Source organism: Dama dama, chromosome 10 (assembly GCF_033118175.1).
Source record: "Dama dama isolate Ldn47 chromosome 10, ASM3311817v1, whole genome shotgun sequence".
Lineage (NCBI taxonomy): Eukaryota > Metazoa > Chordata > Mammalia > Artiodactyla > Cervidae > Dama > Dama dama.
This window is the reverse complement of record NC_083690.1, coordinates 19617024-19635138: the sequence shown is the minus strand read 5'-3', so window position 1 is coordinate 19635138 and position 18115 is coordinate 19617024. Positions and strand designations below refer to the sequence as shown.

Below are 18115 nucleotides of genomic sequence, written 5' to 3'. Positions count from 1 at the left end.
TATAAGTGATAATATATAGTATTTGTTTTTCTCTGTCTGACTTATTTCACTAAGCATAATATTCTCTAGGTCCATCTATGTTGCTGCAAATAGCAAAATTTTATTCTTTTTAATGACTGAATAATATTCCATTATATATCTCACATTATATATCTTCTTTATCCAGTTATCTATTGGTGGGCACTTGGGTTGCTTCCATATCTTCCATGACTTTGTAAATTGTGTTGCTATTAACATTAGGGTCCATGTATCTTTTTTCTGAATTAGTGTTTTCATTTTTTCCAGATATATACCCGGGAGTGGAATAGCTGGGTCATCTGATAGTTCTATTTTTAGTTTTTGAGGAACCTCCCTACTGTGGCTGCACCAATCTGAGCTCCCACTAACAGTGTGCAAGGGTTCCCTTTTCTCCACATCCTCTCCATTTGTTATCTGTAGGCTTTTTGATGATAGACATTCTGGTAGGTATGAGGTTATATCTAGTAGTTTTATTTTATAGTTTTCTAATAATCAGTAATGTTGTGTATCTTTTCATGTGTCTGTTGGCCGTTTGGAGCTGGCACTGTTCCATTTGAATGTGCGTTTTTCCTTCTTCCTGCACCAGGACCTTTGCCCAAAGGTAGGAAGTGATAAAGGAAGTAGGGCTTGTGTCTAGAGGTCCAGTGTTCTGTCTGTGTAGGTGTCTGGGGCTCCACTTAGATGTAGCCTATTGTCATGTCTTTTCCTGGGTTGTGGTTGCGCTATATCTAGTGCCATGCTGTGGTGTGGAATGAGGGAGAACTGGTCACCTTGGACTAGGGTGCACAATGGGGTGGTCTCAGAAAACCTGGTAACCCCTAGGGCAGACCTCTCTCTGCCCTGCCCAGGGACAAACCAGCATCTGTGTGCTCCTCATGAGAGGAATCTAAGCTTCTCCAACCTTTCTATCTGTACCAGTAGTTCTCCAAGCAGCTAGTGGGTGTTGCCTCCTCCACATGGGTCCCCAGGGCTGAGATGCCCAGTCTGTGACTTGACCTACTCACTCCCTAGGGCAGGTGTCCACCCAAGAAATCTCCTTTTTCCTCTAAGTTCCCTCCCAGGGGCACAGGCCCCAACTCAATCACTTTTATTCCCATCCTACCCTTTTATATGTGTGTCTTTCTTATAGCCTTGGTTGTACAGAAGTCCTTCTGCCAGTTTCCAATTAGTTTTCAGTGAGAATTTTCCACAAGTAGATGCATTTTTGATGTGTTCATGGAGGATATTACTGCCATGTACTCTTACTCTGCCATCTTCAAGAAGCCCTCAACATTTCCTCTAAGGCAGGTATAGAGGTGATGGACTCCCTCAGCTTTAGGTTTTCTGCAGAAGCCTCCTTATGTTGCCTTTCCTAATGGAATCAAATAGATCTCTTAGAAATTCTGCATTAAAAAAAAATAAAACTTAGTTATCCTTTCTGGTCTGGATCATTTCTAGATTTCTGAAGTCATGCTTGCTAATTCTTTCTTCTTTATGGTCTGCTCTATTTCCAGTGCTTTCTATTGCATTCTTTATATCATTTATTGAGTTCTTTGGCTCTAGAAATTCTGTTTGTATCTCTTTTAGAGATCCAACCTTTTGGTAAAATATTCCTTCTGTTCATTATTTTATTCCTGAGCTCACTGAAATGACTGAAGAAAAAAAAGAAAAAAAAAGGAAATGACTTTCTGAGTTTTCTTGTGCTTATTGACAGCTATTTTGAATTCTCTATCTGATTGCAACCTTCCATGAGTTTAAGTTTGGTTTCTGGAAAACTGTCACTTTCTTTTTGTGATAGCTTATTACTGTGGTTTTTCACAGTGCTTGATATCTTGTTCCTCTGCCCACACATTTGAAGGAGTGAATATCTTTCTTATTAGGTAAGATTGTTGTGTGTGTGTGTGTGTGTGTGTGTGTGTGTGTGCTCAAACATATCAAACTCTTTGCCTACTAGGCTCCTCTGTCCATGGAATTTTCTAGGCAAGAATACTGGAGTTGGTTGCCATTTCCTACTCCAGGGGATCTTCCTGACCCAGGAACTGAACCAGCATGTCTTGTGTCTCCTGAATTGGCAGGTAGATTCTTTACTACTAGGGGCTACCTGGGAAGATTTGTTTACTTTGATCCTAAAAATTCAATACATTGGTAATTAGAGGACCGTCTTTTGTTTTCCAGCAGGTGGCACTACAACACGAGTCTCTGTCTTCCCTGACCTGACCGGCCTCTGACAGTGCTGTGGAATCAGTCTTTTCCACCCTCATTACCCCTGTCAGGGGTGTGCCTGCAGCCCTCATGGTCACTGCCTGTGCCTTTGGAGTCTTTGGTGCCTTCTGCTGTAAGTGTGGCTGTCGTTGCTCGTGTCACCCCTGGATGCACCATGATGGCAGGCACCTCTGCTCCACCTGGGGTTGTTGGGGTTGTCAGGTTTGCAGGCACTGCTGCCCTGTGCAGGGGTGCTGGAGCCCTAGGCACCCCTGTAGCTGGTCGGGCTGGGGTTGCAGGCCCTGCCGCTGCTGCCTGGCTCCCTTTAGCTGCAGGTACTGCTGCTGCTGGGAAGCTGGAGTTGTGTACACCACTCCCCAGCTACCACTGAGTTCTTTCTCAGATATGTGTTCATCCACTGTGGTCGGAGCGCCAGGATTATGGGCACTCCCCCACCTTGTTCCCTTGCTTCCACCTCCTATGGACTTTTCCATCCACCTTCAGATGTACAGATGTGTGTTGGGCAGAGGAACCTTTGTAGAGTTACATATGTTTTACTTGTTGCAAATTGAAGGGGAGAGGAAAAGGAAACATCTTACACTACCATGATGTTGAATTACCACATCTAGATGATTTTTTTTAATTTATTGAGATATAGTTGATTTTTAAAGAACTGTTTTTACTTTCAAATTTTATAAAAAGGTCTAGAAAATTCTAGAGGGTGTACTGGGCTCTACACTGAGTTTCTGAATGCCTTTGGGCAAATGACTTAATGTTCCTTTTTTCCCAACTATGAAAGCTTTGCCTTCTCTGTTTATAAAACGAGATTTTCTCTTCCTAATCATAAGGCTCTTGTGATGATAAAATGAGCAAATTGAGAGAGTAACGGGCAGGAAGCCCAGGGATCTCCAAACAGAGGAAATAGGCTGCAAGTGTCAGACATTTTTTATCTCTCTCTTAAGCGGCAGGAGGAAACAAACAAATGTCAGATTTTTTTCCCCATCTCTATACAAAATTAAAAGGAGGTTTCTCTTAAAATTCTGTGTTGCCATGATGACACCTGGCTCCACCTGAACTTAACTTTTCTCAAATCTTGAGCTAACTGATGCATTTTTTCTTATGGAAATGTTTGTCTTAAGCTATGTTAATGAACTATGTATTTACCCTAGACTCTGTCTTTCTTCAAGTCACTTCGCTTAAGATTCAGAATGATAAGGGCTCAAAAACCTGTATGTTTTACTCATACATTGTTCTCCTAATCTATGTTAATAAAACTATATGTTTACTTGGGAACCTGTCTTTCTTCAAGATTCATGTCAATCGTTTTATGGCCTGGGATGACTCAGCAGGTGCCAATGTTACCTTAAAATACCTGTTGTGGGTGAGGGACCTGGTGCCTCTCTGAGTTTTAGGATATCTCCTTTCTCTAATTAACAGCTTGCTGATAGGTATATAGCATACTGCTAAAGGCTTGCAGGGGGGCATTCTTTCTGTACCCTTCTGATGTCTATGTCAGAAGCTTTCTCTATCTCTTTTATACTTTAATAAAACTTTATTCCACAAAAACTCTGAGCGATCAAGCCTCGTCACTGGCCTCAAAATGAATTCCTCTCCTCTGGAGGCCAAGAATCCCAACGTCTTTTCATGGCTTAGCAACAATCTTTCAAAATGAGTGAATGTTTATTATAATTCCAGAGGGACCACAAGTATTATATAAACTTCCTCAAGACCTGTAGGCCGAGATTGGGTGGGATAGTAGCTTTTTGTGGTAAATGGCACTTAAAGGAACATATTCTTGGCAATTACTATTTTTTTAATGATTATATACTGAGATTTCTGTTGTAAAGGAATTTGACCTACAATACATATGCAAGAATTTGAAAACGAAAATATGATGAGTTTGTTGTTGGCCCTGGAGACTATAGGCATATCTCTCTAAGAACTTGGAAATAACGGAAATAGATTGCCTTCCAAGAGCTAAACTGTAAACTCAATATAAAATAGAATAGAGATATTCATAGTCAATATAAACAGACATAATGATTCACAGAGCAGTAAGATTAAGCCATACCCTTATATATAATATATTAATATAGAACTGGTTTCAGAAAGGGATATTGCAGCCATAGAACATAGAAAAAGGAGATTTACTAGAGGAAATCCTGATAGTACTCATCTAAGCCTGTCTAGAGGAGAAGTCTCTGTTAAGGGATTTTACATATTATAGTCCCTGGGATGAGGTGGCTCCTAGCCAGTACCTATATTCACACTGCACTGTTTTCATTTTCTCAAATCTACAAATTATTTCTTGCCTCAGGATCTTTGTAGAAACTTTTCCATTTGCTTAGAATGAATGTTCCCATCACCCATACCTTCTCCCTCTGGCTGCCTCATCCCTCAGTTTCAGCTTAAATTATGTGCCTGACCTTCTCTCTCAGTCTATAGTAGTACCCCTCATACATTACAGTGGCTCTTGTGCTATTTCCTTTATAGCACTTGTCACAATTATCAACTCTGTGTTTATTTGACTCCTGACTCTGTCTGACAGCTCCTAAAACATAGCAAGTGACCAGTAAACACGAGGATCCCACATGACTTGGGGCAACTAGGCCCATGTGCCACAACTACTGAGCCTGCACTCTGTAGCTCATGAGCTGCAACTACTGAAGACCTCTTGCCCTAGGACCCATGCTCCACAACAAGAGAAGCCATCACAATGAGAAAGTTCACATATCACTACTAGAGAGTAGCCCCCAATCTCTGCAAAGTCCGTGCAGCAAAGAGACCTGCTGCAGCCATAAATAAATAAATATTAAAAAAAAAAAAAACACACACATTAGTCTGTTACTAAGCTGTTTTTTAGTTGCTAAGTTGTGTCCAACACTTCTGTGACGCCATGGATTGTAGCCCGCCAGACTCCTCTGTCCATGGAATTTCCCAGGCAAGAATAATGGAGTGGATTGCCATTTCTTATCCAGGGTATCTTCCCAACCCAGACTGAGCCTGCATCTCCTGCATTGACAGGTAGATTCGTTACCACTGAGCCACCAGGGAAGCCCTGTGTTATTAAGAGAGTGAGCTTAACAGTATTCATGAAAGCAGTCGTTTTGTTAAAAAAACTATGCAAAAGTGGACTGTGCAACTCCAGTGAATAATTTACATGTACACATGAGATTAGAGAATATAGCTCTCCTCAAATGCAAGTAATGATTGTAGTAAATTAAGAAAGTTAATATAATGATTTATTATGATAAGGTTATTAATTCAACAAATATTTCGCTGAAATTTACTGTAAGCCAATCTTTGGAGTCATAGAGATGAATATATCTTAATTATTGCCTTTTAGAAGCTTTTTCACAGTCCTATGAGAATGACTAATGACTATGTTGATTATATTCTTTGCAGCCAGAGATGGAGAAGCTCTATACAGTCAGCAAAAACAAGACCGGAAGCTGACTGTGACTCAGATCATGAACTCCTTATTGCCAAATTCAGACTTAAATTGAAGAAAGTAGGGAAAACCACTAGACCATTCAGGCATGACCCAAATCAAATCCCTCAGGACTATACAGTGGAAGTGGCAAATAGATTCAAGGGATTAGATCTGATAGACAGAGTGCCTGAAGAACTATGGACAGAGGTTCATGACATCACACAGGAGGCAGTAATCAAGACCATCCCTCCCAAAAAAAGAAATGCAAAAAGGCAAAATAGTTGTCTGAGAAGGCCTTGCAAGTACCTGAGAAAAGAAGAGAAGCTAAAGGCAAAAAGAAAAGGAAATATAAACCCATTTGAATGCAGAGTTCCAAAGAATAGCAAGGAGAGATAAGAAAGCCTTCCTCAGTGATCAATGCAAAGAAATAGAGGAAAACAACAGAATGGGAAAGACTAGAGATTTCTTCAAGAAAATGAGAGATATCAAGGGAAGATTTCATGCAAAGATGGGCACAATAAAGGACAGAAATGGTATGGACCTAACAGAGCAGAAGATTTTAAGAAGAGGTGGCAGGAATACACAGAAGAATTATACAAAAAAGATCTTCATGACCCAGATAATCATGATGGTGTGATCACTCACCTAGAGCCAGAAGTCAAGTGGGCCTTAGGAAGCATCACTATGAACAAAGCTAGTAGAGGTGATGGAATTCCAGTTGAGCTATTTTAAATCCTAAAAGATGATGCTGTCAAAGTGCTGCACTCACTATGCCAGCAATGGAAAACTCAGCAGTGGCCACAGGACAGGAAAAGATCAGTTTTCATTCCAATCCCAAAGAAAGGCAATGCCAAAGAACGTTCAAACTGCTGCACAATTGCACTCATCTCACACGCTAGCAAAGTAATGCCCCAAATTGTTTAAGCCAGGCTTCAACAGTATGTGAACCATGAACTTTCAGATAGTCAAGCTGGTTTTAGAAAATGCAGAGGAACCAGAGATCAAATTGCCAATATCCATTCAGTTCAGTTCAGTCGCTCAGTCGTGTCCGACTCTTTGTGACCCCATGAACCACAGCACACCAGGCCTCCCTGTCCATCACCAACTCCCAGAGTCCACCCAAACCCATGTCCATCGAGTCGGTGATGCCATCCAACCATCTCATCCTCTGTCGTCCCCTTCTCCTCTTGCCCTCAATCTTTCCCAGCATCGGGGTCTTTTCAAATGAGTCAGCTCTTCGCATCAGGTGGCCAAAGTATTGGAGTTTCAGCTTCAGCATCTGTCCTTCCAATGAATATTCAAGACTGATTTCCTTTAGGAAGTAATGTTTGGATCTCCTTGAAGTCCAAGAGACTCCCAAGAGTCTTCTCCAATACCACAGTTTAAAAGCATCAATTCTTCAGCGCTCAGATTTCTTTATAGTCCAACTCCACATCCATACATGACCACTGGAAAAACCATAGCCTTGACTAGACGGATCTTTGTTAACAAAGTAATGTCTCTGCTTTTTAATATGCTATCTAGGTTGGTCATAACTTTCCTTCCAAGGAGTATCTTTTAATTTCATGGCTGCAGTGACCATCTGTAGTGATTTTGGAGCCCAGAAAAATAAAGTCAGCCCCTGTTTCCACTGTTTCCCCATCTATCTGCCATGAAGTGATGGGACTGGATGCCATGGTCTTAGTTTTCTGAATGTTGAGCTTTAAGCCAACTTTTTCACTCTCTTTCATTTTCATCAAGAGGCTGTTTAGTTCTTCTTCACTTTCTGCCATAAGGATGGTGTCATCTGCATATCTGAGGTTATTGATACTTCTCCAGACAATCTTGATTCCAGCTTGTGCTTCTTCCAGCCCAGCGTTTCTCATGATGTACTCTGCTTATAAGTTAAATAAGCAGGGTGACAATATACAGCCTTGATGTACTCCTTTTCCTATTTGGAACCAGTCTGTTGTTCCATGTCCAGTTCTAACTGTTGCTTCCTGACCTGTATACAGGCTTTTCAAGAGGCAGGTCAGGTGGTCTGTTATTCCCATCTCTTTCAGAATTTTCCACAGTTTATTGTGATTCACACAAAGGCTTTGGCATAGTCAATAAAGCAGACTATTGACTATGCCAAAGCCTTTGACTTTGTGGATCACCACAAACTGTGGAAAATTCTTAAAGAGATCCAAATACCAGACCACCTTACCTGCCTCTTGAGAAATTCATATGCTGATGGTGACTGCAGCCATGAAATTAAAAGACATTTGCTCCTTGGAAGAAAAGCTTTGATCAATCTAGACAGCATATTAAAAAGTAGAGACATTACTCTGCTAACAAAGGTCCATCTAGTCAAAGCTATGATTTTTCCAGTAGTCATGTATGGATATGAAAGTTGGACCATAAAGAAAGCTGAGTGACGAAGAATTGATACTTTGAATTATGGCATTGGAGAAGACTCTTGAGAGTCTCTTGGACGGCAAGGAGATCAAACCAGTCAATCCTAAGGGAAAGCAGTCCTGAATATTCATTGGACAGACTGATGCTGAAACTGAAACTCTAATACTTTGGCCACCTGATGGGAACAACTGACTCATTAGAAAAGACCCTGATGCTTGGAATGATTGAAGGCAGGAGGAGAAGGGTACAACAGAGGATGAGATGGTTGGATGGCATCACTGACTCAGTGGACATGAGTCTGAGCACGCTCCAGGAGTGATGGACAGGGAAGCCTGGCGTGCTGCAGTCCATGGGGTCGCAAAGAGTAGGACTCGACTGAGCGACTGAACTGAAGTGAAATGATGAGAATGACAGATTTATAAACAAATAGTATGCCCAGATAATACAGTACAGGTTAAATTAGAAACACATACTATGTCTTTAGGGGAGCCCAAGAAAGAAAGCACACAGACTGGGAGATCAGGGTGATGTTGCTGAGAAGGTGACATTAGAACTGAGACTTTTAAGTTTAATAGGAGTTGTCCAGGGGATTAGGTGTGAATGAAAGACTTTCTAAGCATAGGAAATAGTGTGCACAAAATCAAGGAGACAAGAAAAATCACAGACCTTATAGGAAACTATTTGAGATGGCTGAAGAGTAGGAGTGTGGGAAAATGAGAAAAACAAATGGAAGATAGCTAGAACCTTCCACAATTCACCTCAGATTTTATCTGGTAGGCAACAAACAGTTATTAAATACTATCAAGCAACAAAATAAAAAGATAACATGTGTGTTCTAGATCCACTCAGGAGATGGTAAAAATGAAGTGAGAAAAGGGAAGTTGGAGAAGAAGAGGAGGTACTTTGGAGCCACATAGGAAGTCAAATTTATAAGATGTAAGAACTGATTAGGTAGGAGGAGTCACAGATGCCTGGCTTAGGGCACTAGATGAATGGTAATTAACCATGAGAGGAATAAAGTTTTGATGCAAGAACTAGGATGGGTTCCTTGAGTTTGTGACTGATTGAGTTGCAGATGATTGTGGATCCTATAGGAGGAGAGAAGAAGTTGGTATATAGGTGTTTGATTGTTGATTGGTATTAAACGAATTTCATTATTAAAAAAAAAAAACCCAACTCATAGTTAGGTCAAAAGATATGGCATGTTTCCAACACATTTCTAAGGTTCTTGAGAATATTACCATGTTGTGTATAGTTCTTCAAATAATTGGCCAAAATAAATGTCTCATGATTACTTAGATGTTTTGGAAAATCTCTCACCCACCATACTTTAAATATTGCAACGCCAAAACTACTAACCTGTGCGCAGACAGGCTATAATTGCAAGCCACCATTCAGGGATCCTGGGCAAAAGCACAATTACTCGATCTCCCCTTTGCAGGCCACAGGCTTCTGTAAGTATATTTGCAAATTTCCTTGATAAAGATCCTAGTTCCTCAAAACTCCATCTCACTTCTTCTCCGTTTCCGTTTATCCACCAGAAGGCTGGATTGGAAGGTCTCTTCCCAGCCTGAGGAAAGACAAACCAGTCACAGATTTAAAGGTGGTTATGCAGCTAAATTCTATTTCAACTGACTTAATGTAATATTTTCTCTGAAGAAAATTCACAGGTCTTTAGTTAGGACATACTTGAAGTATTTGGGAGTAACTCTGGGGTCATTATTTCTAGATTTTGGGAGCCATGTCACTTCTTTCAGTACATGTGATTTCTCATTTAGCCTGATTATTTTCTTTCCATAAAGGTAGAATTCTTGCATCCCTTTATATTTCTCTCAATGCTCTTTACCTCATTTCCTACCATTTTTTATTCTTGGGTTCACATTTCATTCTAATCCTTTATTTATTTTTAATATTTATTTATTTATTGGGCCACTTCAGGTCTTCGTTGTGGCACACAGGATATTCACTGCAGCACATGGGATCTTTTGTTGTGGCCTGTGGCCAGCAGGCTTAGTTGCCCCATGACATGTGAGATCCATGTTCCCTGCTTTGGAAGGTGGATTCCCAACCACTGGACCAACAGGGAAGTCCCTACTCCTTTTTATTTTTAAAAAAATTAACCTATAATCATACATTTTTATAACCCAGACTTTTTCAACCATGGAACTCTTGATGGTGAACCAGATGTCCTATGCATTACAGGGTATTTAGCAGCACCCCTTAGCCTCCACCCATTAGCATACACCCTCCCCCAACTCATAACAACAAAAGTGTCTCCAGACATTGCCAAATGTCCCCTGGGGGAAAAAAATCACTCTCAGTTAAGAAACTGCAGTCTGACTGGCCCTTGCTCCATACCTTTTCCACATTGGTCCATTGGTCCAGGACATCTTTGGCAAAGTTGAAATACTCTGGGATCTCTAGTTTAAAGTCTTGTTTCATGGATTCATAGTTGGAGAAATTCTGAGGGGTCACTGTTCTGTAATCTTTATGCAGTGCTCTCATAGAGCCAGGAATTGCTAGGCACTGAAAATATTTGGCACAAAGTAATATCTTCATGGTGACAAGGGCTACCGTCAGTCTGGCTAAGTATTTTAGCACCCAGGATTTCTACAGACACCAATCCATCTAAAAGACAAGCAAAAAGACATGCATTTGTTTCAGCCATATCCCCAAGCAGCTAAGTTTTATTATTATTAATTATCATAATGGTACTATTTTCCGAGAACTCACTATGTCCCAAATACTGTGCTCAATGCTTCACTTACATACAATTTATCATTAAATCTTCAGAGTAACCCTGTGAAGTGGATGCTATTATCATCTCTGCAGATGGAGAATATGATGAGTAAGAGGTTGTCTCAGTCCTCTCTGGTTTAAACAACAGATAATTATTTTTCACAGTTCTGGAGGCTAGCGAGTCCTAGATCAAGGTGCTGGCTGGTTCAATTATCCCATGAGGTCTCTGTGCCTAGCTTGCAGATGGTTGCTGTCCCTCTGTGATCTCACATGATGGAGAGAGAGAGAACCCTGTTCTCTCTTCCTCTTCTTGGAAGATACTAATCAGGGGCCTCACTGTCATGACCTCATCTAAACCTAATTACCTACCAAAGGCCCTATCCCCAAATACCATCACATTGGAGGTCAAAGCTTTAACATAAGAACTGTTTTGAACTAGGATACAAACATTCAGTCTGTAACAGAGGCATTGATTGGATTTGAACCTAGAACTGTCTCATTCTAGCCCATTCTTCTGACGAGTAAGGGCTAGTGCCTCCCATATACATTTCTAAAAAAGAAAAGATCTGGGTCACCCAGTTACTCTCAATAAAGGCAAATAATTAAGCTTTTAATCTCTTTCATCTAAGGATTTCACAAGGAGTGTAGAAATGTTGAGAATTTTTAGCAATGGATAATCCATAGATGAAGAAACTGAGATAGCAAAGTACCAGTTACTCATGAAAGCACTGTCAAAGGTCCTCTAGTTTATAGACTATAATTCCCATGCTCCAGATAGCAGCGCACACTACCTCCAGGCTTGGAGCTGTATTTACCAGAGATATGAAAATAGAGTTTAGCCTTCTGTAGGAGGGGCCTCTCTGGGCCACCCAGCCCTCCCTCCTTCTGTGGGAAATCATTTGATCACAATGTCATTTATTTGGCTGAGGTCTCATAATTCAGACTATTTAAAAACAGTTTTAGGGATTAAGAGTTTTCTTCTTTATACTTTATGTAATCTTCTAAATTTCCTGCCATGAAACACTACTCCCACAATCATTAAATCATCATTTTTTAGCTTCAACTCTAACTTTATGGTATGTAAGGCAGAGTAGCTGTGTGGAAGCATTTATGTATTGATATATTTCCAAAAAATGATTAATAATGGATGCCAGCCATACATTTAACCCTAAATGGACCTGGCAATTGGGCATCATATTGTTGCACTCAATGCATCCTCATGGTTACTTAATATAATGATTTATTATGATAATAAAATATTAATTCAACAAATATTTCACTGAGATTTACTGTAAGCCAAGGAGCCAAGGAGATCTGGGTACTTCGTCTGATTCTTTGATATATTTGTGGGCAGATCTGACAAGGCAATGAGATTAAGCCCTTTGAGATCATCTGATTTAAACCTCCTCATTTTTCACCTGCAAAGAAAACAGGATCCCGCAGAAGGGAAGCAACTTGCATTAATGTGATATGAGAATTAGAACTAGAATGTTGGTCTACAGATTAATGGAATTTCATTCGAGTAGTGCTTCTCAAACCTGGTTATATATTTGAATCATGAGGAAAGTTTTATAAATGTATGCATGCCTGAGTCTTAATTAAATCAGAATCTCTGGGGTTAGAGCCTGGGAATCATATTTTTAAAAATTTCCTCAGAGGATTCTGCTGTGCAACCAAGGCAGAGAGTCACTGATTTGAAGGTTATGATCCATGAACAATCAATATCAGCATCACCTGGAAACTTATTAGAAATACCCATTTTCAGACCCCAGTTTCACATTTTACCAATGAAGAGACTAGTAGGATCACCCTCAGAGAGTTGTCCCAAAGATTAAATGAGACAAAGTGCTTATCATGGTGTCTAGCATATTACTATCCTTTAGCTCAGGAGTCAGCAAACTTTTTCTGTACAGGGTCAAATAATAAATATTTTAGGCTTTGTGGACCATTTGGTCTCTCAACTGCTCCACTCAATTCTAGTTGAGATAGCAGCCACTGAAATACATAACTGAAGTCACAACTGTGTTACTAAAACTACTAATTATACCTCATCATGAATTGTTATTCCATATTTTATTTTTCCAAATAGTTAAAAATGCAAAAATTATTCTTGGTTCACAAGTGGTACAAAAGCAAGTGGAGGGCTGGATTTAGCCCATGGGCCATAGTTTGCTAATCTTTGCACTAGAATGTAAAGTTTATGAGGGTATGGGCATTGTCTATTATGTTCATGGGAATTATAATAGCATTTGGCCAGAGTAAGTGTTAAATAAATATCTGTTGAATGAATAAATGACTTCTTCAGAAGGCAGAAACTTTGCACACCGTGGTTTTTTTTTTTTTTTTTCAATAACTCAAAACTGTCCAATGGGTTGTAAAGAGTCAGACAGGACTGAGCACACACACACACACACACACACATACAACACAGCAGAATTATAGTAGGCCTGAGAAGTGCCTCTCCTACTTTAACCAGAATTGTGTGATGACTTGCACTGTTGATGTGGCTAATCTAGATTAATTTAAATATTATTTGAAAATTAGTTCTTTAGCCACAGTAACTACATTTCATGGAGAAGGCACTGGCAACCCACTCCAGTACTCTTGCCTGGAAAATCCCATGGCTGGAGGAGCCTGGTAGGCTGCAGTCCATGGGGTCACGAAGAGTCAGACACAACTGAGCGACTTCACTTTCACTTTTCACTTTCACGCATTGGAGAAGGAAATGGCAACCCACTCCGGTGTTCTTGCCTGGAGAATCCCAGGGATGGGGGAGCCTGGTGGCTGCTGTCTATGGGGTCACACAGGGTCAGACACGACTAAAGCAACTTAGCAGCAGCAGCAGCTACATTTCAAGTGCCTAATAGCCACATGTGGCCAGTGGCTACCATGCATATGTCAGTGCAGTCACAAAACATTTCTATCATTGCAGAAAATTCTTGTTGATAGTGCTAACCTATATTGATAATAGCTCAGAACTGGAGTGATATGAAACATTAATATACAGGAAACTTGAGAGGAAGTGTTCCCAGGATAAGATTTTTCTAAAAGTTCAGGTTTAGTAAATTATTATTCATCACTTTCCCCTTGTCTGAAGCTGTGTGAGGAAAAGTGTTAACTATTAACCAGAGATCCCTTGGTAGTTCTCTTAGGCTCTAGAAGAGGCTGCATTTTAGAAAAGAAATGAACCCCTGAATCTTCAAACATCATTCTGTTTGGCAGTGACGGTTGAGTGGAAGGAACAAACCTTCTCTCCGATTTGCTGGCAGGTTACATCCTGCACATTTTGCAGCTCTCTTCCTTCTTACAGAATTAATGTTTCCTTCAATGGGAAGGAAACAGTTAAGTAGTCAACACTAAGTTTTTGGCAACCTGGTTCCAGTATTCTTGCCTGAGAAATCCTATGGATAGAGAGACCTGGCAGCTACAGTCCGTTATGCCACAGACAGAGACGGAGCACAGCAAACACTGCTTCTACTGTTATAACTTTGTTTTTAATTTTGGAGGATAATACCTTCAAATGATTTAAAAATTTATAAAAGGTACACAGTGAAAAATCTGCCTTCCACCCCATCACATAGCTGCCCAGTTTCAGTTCAGTTCAGTCGCTCAGTCGTGTCCAACTCTTTGCGAACTCATGGACCGCAGCACGCCAGGCTTCCCTGTCCATCACCAACTCCCGGAGCTTACCCAAAATCATGTCCATCGAGTTGGTGATGCCATCCAACTATCTCATCCTCTGTTGTCCCCTTCTCCTCCCGCCATCAATCTTTTCCAGCATCAGGGTCCTTTCTACTGAGTAAGTCCGTGTTCCCATCAAGTGGCCAAAGTATTGGAGTTTCAGCTTCAGCATCAGTCCTTCCAGTGAACACTCAGGATTGATTTCCTTTAGGATAGACTGGTTGAGTCTCCTTGCAGTCCAAGGGACTTTCAAGAGTCTTCTCCAACATCACAGTTCAAAAGCATCAATTCTTCGGCGCTCAGCTTTCTTCACAGTCCAACTCACATCCATACATGACCACTGGAAAAATCATAGCTTCGACTAGACGGGCCTTTGTTGACAAAGTAATGTCTCTACTTTTTAGTATGCTCTCTAGGTTGATCATAACTTTCCTTCCAAGGGGGAAGCATCTTTTAATTTCACGGCTGCAGTCACCATCTGCAGTGATTTTGGAGCCCCCCCCCCCCCCAAAAAGTCTCTCACTGTTTCCATTGTTTCCCCATCGATTTGCCATGATGTGACAGGACTGGATGCCATGATCTTAGTTTTCTGAATGTTGACTTTCAAGCCTACTTTTTCACTCTGCTCTTTCACTTTCATCAAGAGGCTCTTTAGTTCTTCTTCGCTTTCTGCCATAAGGGTGGTGTCATCTGCATACCTGAGGTTATTGATATTTCTCCCAGTAACCTTGATTCCAGCTTATGCTTCATCCAACCCAGCATTTCACATGATATATTCTGCATATAAGTTAAATAAACAGGGTGACAACCTTGACGTACTCCTTTCCCTATTTGGATCCAGTCTGTTGTTTCATGTCCAGTTCTAACTGCTTCTTGACCTGCATACAGATTTCTCAGGAGGCAGGTCAGATGGTCTGGTATTCCCATCTCTTGAAGAATTTTCCAGTTTGTTGTTATCCACACTGTCAAAGGCTTTGGCATAGTCAATAAAGCAGAAGTAGATGTTTTTCTGGAATTCTCTTGCTTTTTCAGTGATCCAACGGATGTTGGCAATTTGCTGGTTCCTCTGCCTTTTCTAAAACCAGCTTGAACATCTGGAAGTTCTTGATCCACATATTGTTGAGGCCGGGCTTGGAGAATTTTGAGCATTACTCTGCTAGCGTGTGAGATGAGTGCAATTGTGCAGTAGTTTGAACATTCTTTGGCATTACCTTTCTTTGGGGTTGGAATGAAAACTGACTTTTCCAGTCCTGTGGCCACTGCTGAGTTTTCCAAATTTGCTGGCATATTGAGTGCAGCACTTTCACAGCATCATCTTTCAGGATTTGAAATAGTTCAACTGGAATTCCATTACCTCCACTAGCTTTGTTCATAGTGATGTTTCCTAAGGCCCACTTGACTTTGCATTCCAGGATGTCTGGCTCTAGGTGAGGGATCACACCATTGTGATTATCTGGGTCATGAAGATCTTTTTTGTATAGTTCTGTGTATTCTTGCCACCTCTTCTTAATATCTTCTGCTTCTGTTAGGTCCATGTTATTCCTGTCCTTTATTGTGCCCATCTTTGCATGAAATGTTCCTTTGGTATCTCTAATTTTCTTGAAGAGATCTCTAGTCTTTCCCATTCTATTGTTTTCCTCTATTTCCTTGCACTGATCACTGAGGAAGGCTTTCTTATCTCTCCTCGCTATTCTTTGGTACTCTGCATTCAAATGGGTATATCTTTCCTTTTCTCCTTTGCCTTTAGCTTCTTTTCTCTTCTCAGCTATTTGTAAGGCCTCCTCAGACAACCATTTTGCATTTTTGCATTTCTTTTTCTTAGGGATGGTCTTGATCATCCCATCCTTATTCCCTCAGAAAACCTTATTATTAATTCTATGTATTTTTTCAAAGTTTCTTTATATATATCCAAGCAAATGACTATAGTTTCTTTTTTCTCCACCACTTTTATACCACATGTAGTCCAGAATACACACAATTTTGTCCATTATTATTATTATTATTTTTTTTTGGTAATACAACTTTGGAGTGTTTTCCATATCTGTGCACGGATCTTCCTTATTTTGCTTTTTTCTTTTAAATAGCTGTATGGCATTCCAGAACAGCTGTGATATAATATCTTAAGCCAGTCCCCTATCAATCTTCATCTGGACTGTTTTCATTATTTTGCAATTAAGGTGAAAATTTCAAACAATTTTCTGCACTGCATTCAGAATCCTTCAAACATATGTTGAAAAGAAAATTGGCCAGGCATTTGGAGCTTAAAATGGCCTAATCATTTTGTTCTACCAAAAAGAAAATCCCAACATCTTTATCATCAAAACTAAGACCACCTTTTCCCCAACAAAGTTCTTTTCCTGTCTTTTCAGTGATTTTAACTTTTCATAACGTCCATTTTCTAGGCTTTTAGTATTCTTTGTAGGTGATAGAGCTGAGATAAGTTTCCCAGTGTTGGCCTGGATTTTTATAATGAGCCATAGAAAACTCTTGTAATAAAGACAATACTACTTCTGGCCAGATGAACTTTTCAGGGTCTCATCTGCAATGTAGCCTCTACATCCATATAAGCTGCAGTGCCAAGAGAGTTTTCACCACCCCACATCTCCATAACTATCTTTCCTATTAAGTAATCCAAGCAATAATGGTGGCTTGGCATACATAGCCTGAAAGCAAGGTAAAATCCCACTATTTTCCCTAGCCTAACAAGATCCTGCCTTAAAACTTGTATACAGAGTTTTTAGATCTACGCTTGACCATGTAGCGGAGAAAAGTGGCCGCCCCCAGGTTATTTCCTTGAGTTTGCATGCATGTTTCCTAAAATTTCCGAGAAGAAGCTTGCATACTTCCTGGATGATGCAGAAGATGGAGTCTTATTTGCCACTGAGCAGGGCAGGGAGCTAAGTAGTACAGTGAAAAACTCAGCTGCTACTTGGACTCAATTGAATTTTTTTAAAAAACATTTTAAGAAATTAACAAATGAACATGGTTTTTAAAAAATTAAATAGCATGTAAAGCTTAAAATGAAAAACTTAGCTGCTATGTTTATAGCCTTTTTTGTGTACATACTCCTGGTCACTTACTCGATAGTATTACACAACTGACAAATTCTGATAGAAACACCCCAGCTACCCAAGATTTCAGTGAGACCATTTTTTATTTGTTGGTCTTGTTTGCTGTCTTTGTTTAAAAGTACATGTGCCAGCCCCGCAAACCTTACTTAGAAGACAGATAATGTGGTACTCACTAAAGTGACAGATTCCAACACAGCTGGAGATGACGGCAGAGGCAGACTTAACTCCCAGAGGAGGATCCCTGAAACTTGAACTCTTGCATCTGCTTTGGTGGTGGTAATAACCAAAAGAGAATAGCCTGACAGTTGGAAGAGGTTAAATTATGCTCAGAAGTGTCTTGCTTGGATTGGTGAAGACAATTCTGGAGGGAGGAGCAAACTTTCTGGGCTAAGTTTACACTGTAAGTTTACACAATCCCCTGAGGTTACTTATCCCTTTTATAGTTAATAATTTACACACACCACAGGCTTTTGCAGGAATGGGAAAATAATGTACTTATTAGAGGGAAAATGTCCATGGAGTTGCTGAAGGGGTTAGTTTCATGAAGGGATTGAGGGAATTTTCTCTCAGCAGAAGGAAAGAAAAAAGGGTGAAAGAAAACAAAGGGGTTTTG

General features: G+C 40.2%; 2 protein-coding genes across 4 annotated transcripts in view; one reads left to right on the top strand and one right to left on the bottom strand.

Moving 5' to 3' along the window:
• ERI2 (ERI1 exoribonuclease family member 2) overlaps window positions 1-6773 on the top strand; it is a 53579-nt gene extending 46806 nt beyond the window's left edge. Inside the window, exons 9-10 of one of the 3 annotated variants that reach the window (XR_009694425.1) lie at window positions 2176-2332; window positions 5605-6773. Coding sequence is in view for 1 of the 3 variants with exons in the window: in XM_061152975.1 (XP_061008958.1) it covers window positions 1978-2028 (51 nt within the window). In the remaining 2 variants the exon portion in view is untranslated. Of the gene's footprint in view, window positions 1-1977; window positions 2073-2172; window positions 2333-5604 lie in introns of those variants that run through there. The other 2 variants (XR_009694424.1, XM_061152975.1) reach the window with 2 other exon arrangements.
• ACSM3 (acyl-CoA synthetase medium chain family member 3) overlaps window positions 1-17833 on the bottom strand; it is a 48355-nt gene extending 30522 nt beyond the window's left edge. Inside the window, exons 1-3 of the mRNA XM_061152977.1 lie at window positions 17676-17833; window positions 10370-10639; window positions 9371-9581 (exon numbers count right to left, since the gene is read on the bottom strand). Of these exons, the coding sequence (XP_061008960.1) occupies window positions 9371-9581; window positions 10370-10570 (412 nt within the window). The 5' untranslated portion in view covers window positions 10571-10639; window positions 17676-17833. The remainder of the gene's footprint in view (window positions 1-9370; window positions 9582-10369; window positions 10640-17675) is intronic.
• Window positions 17834-18115: the final 282 nt, after the last annotated feature.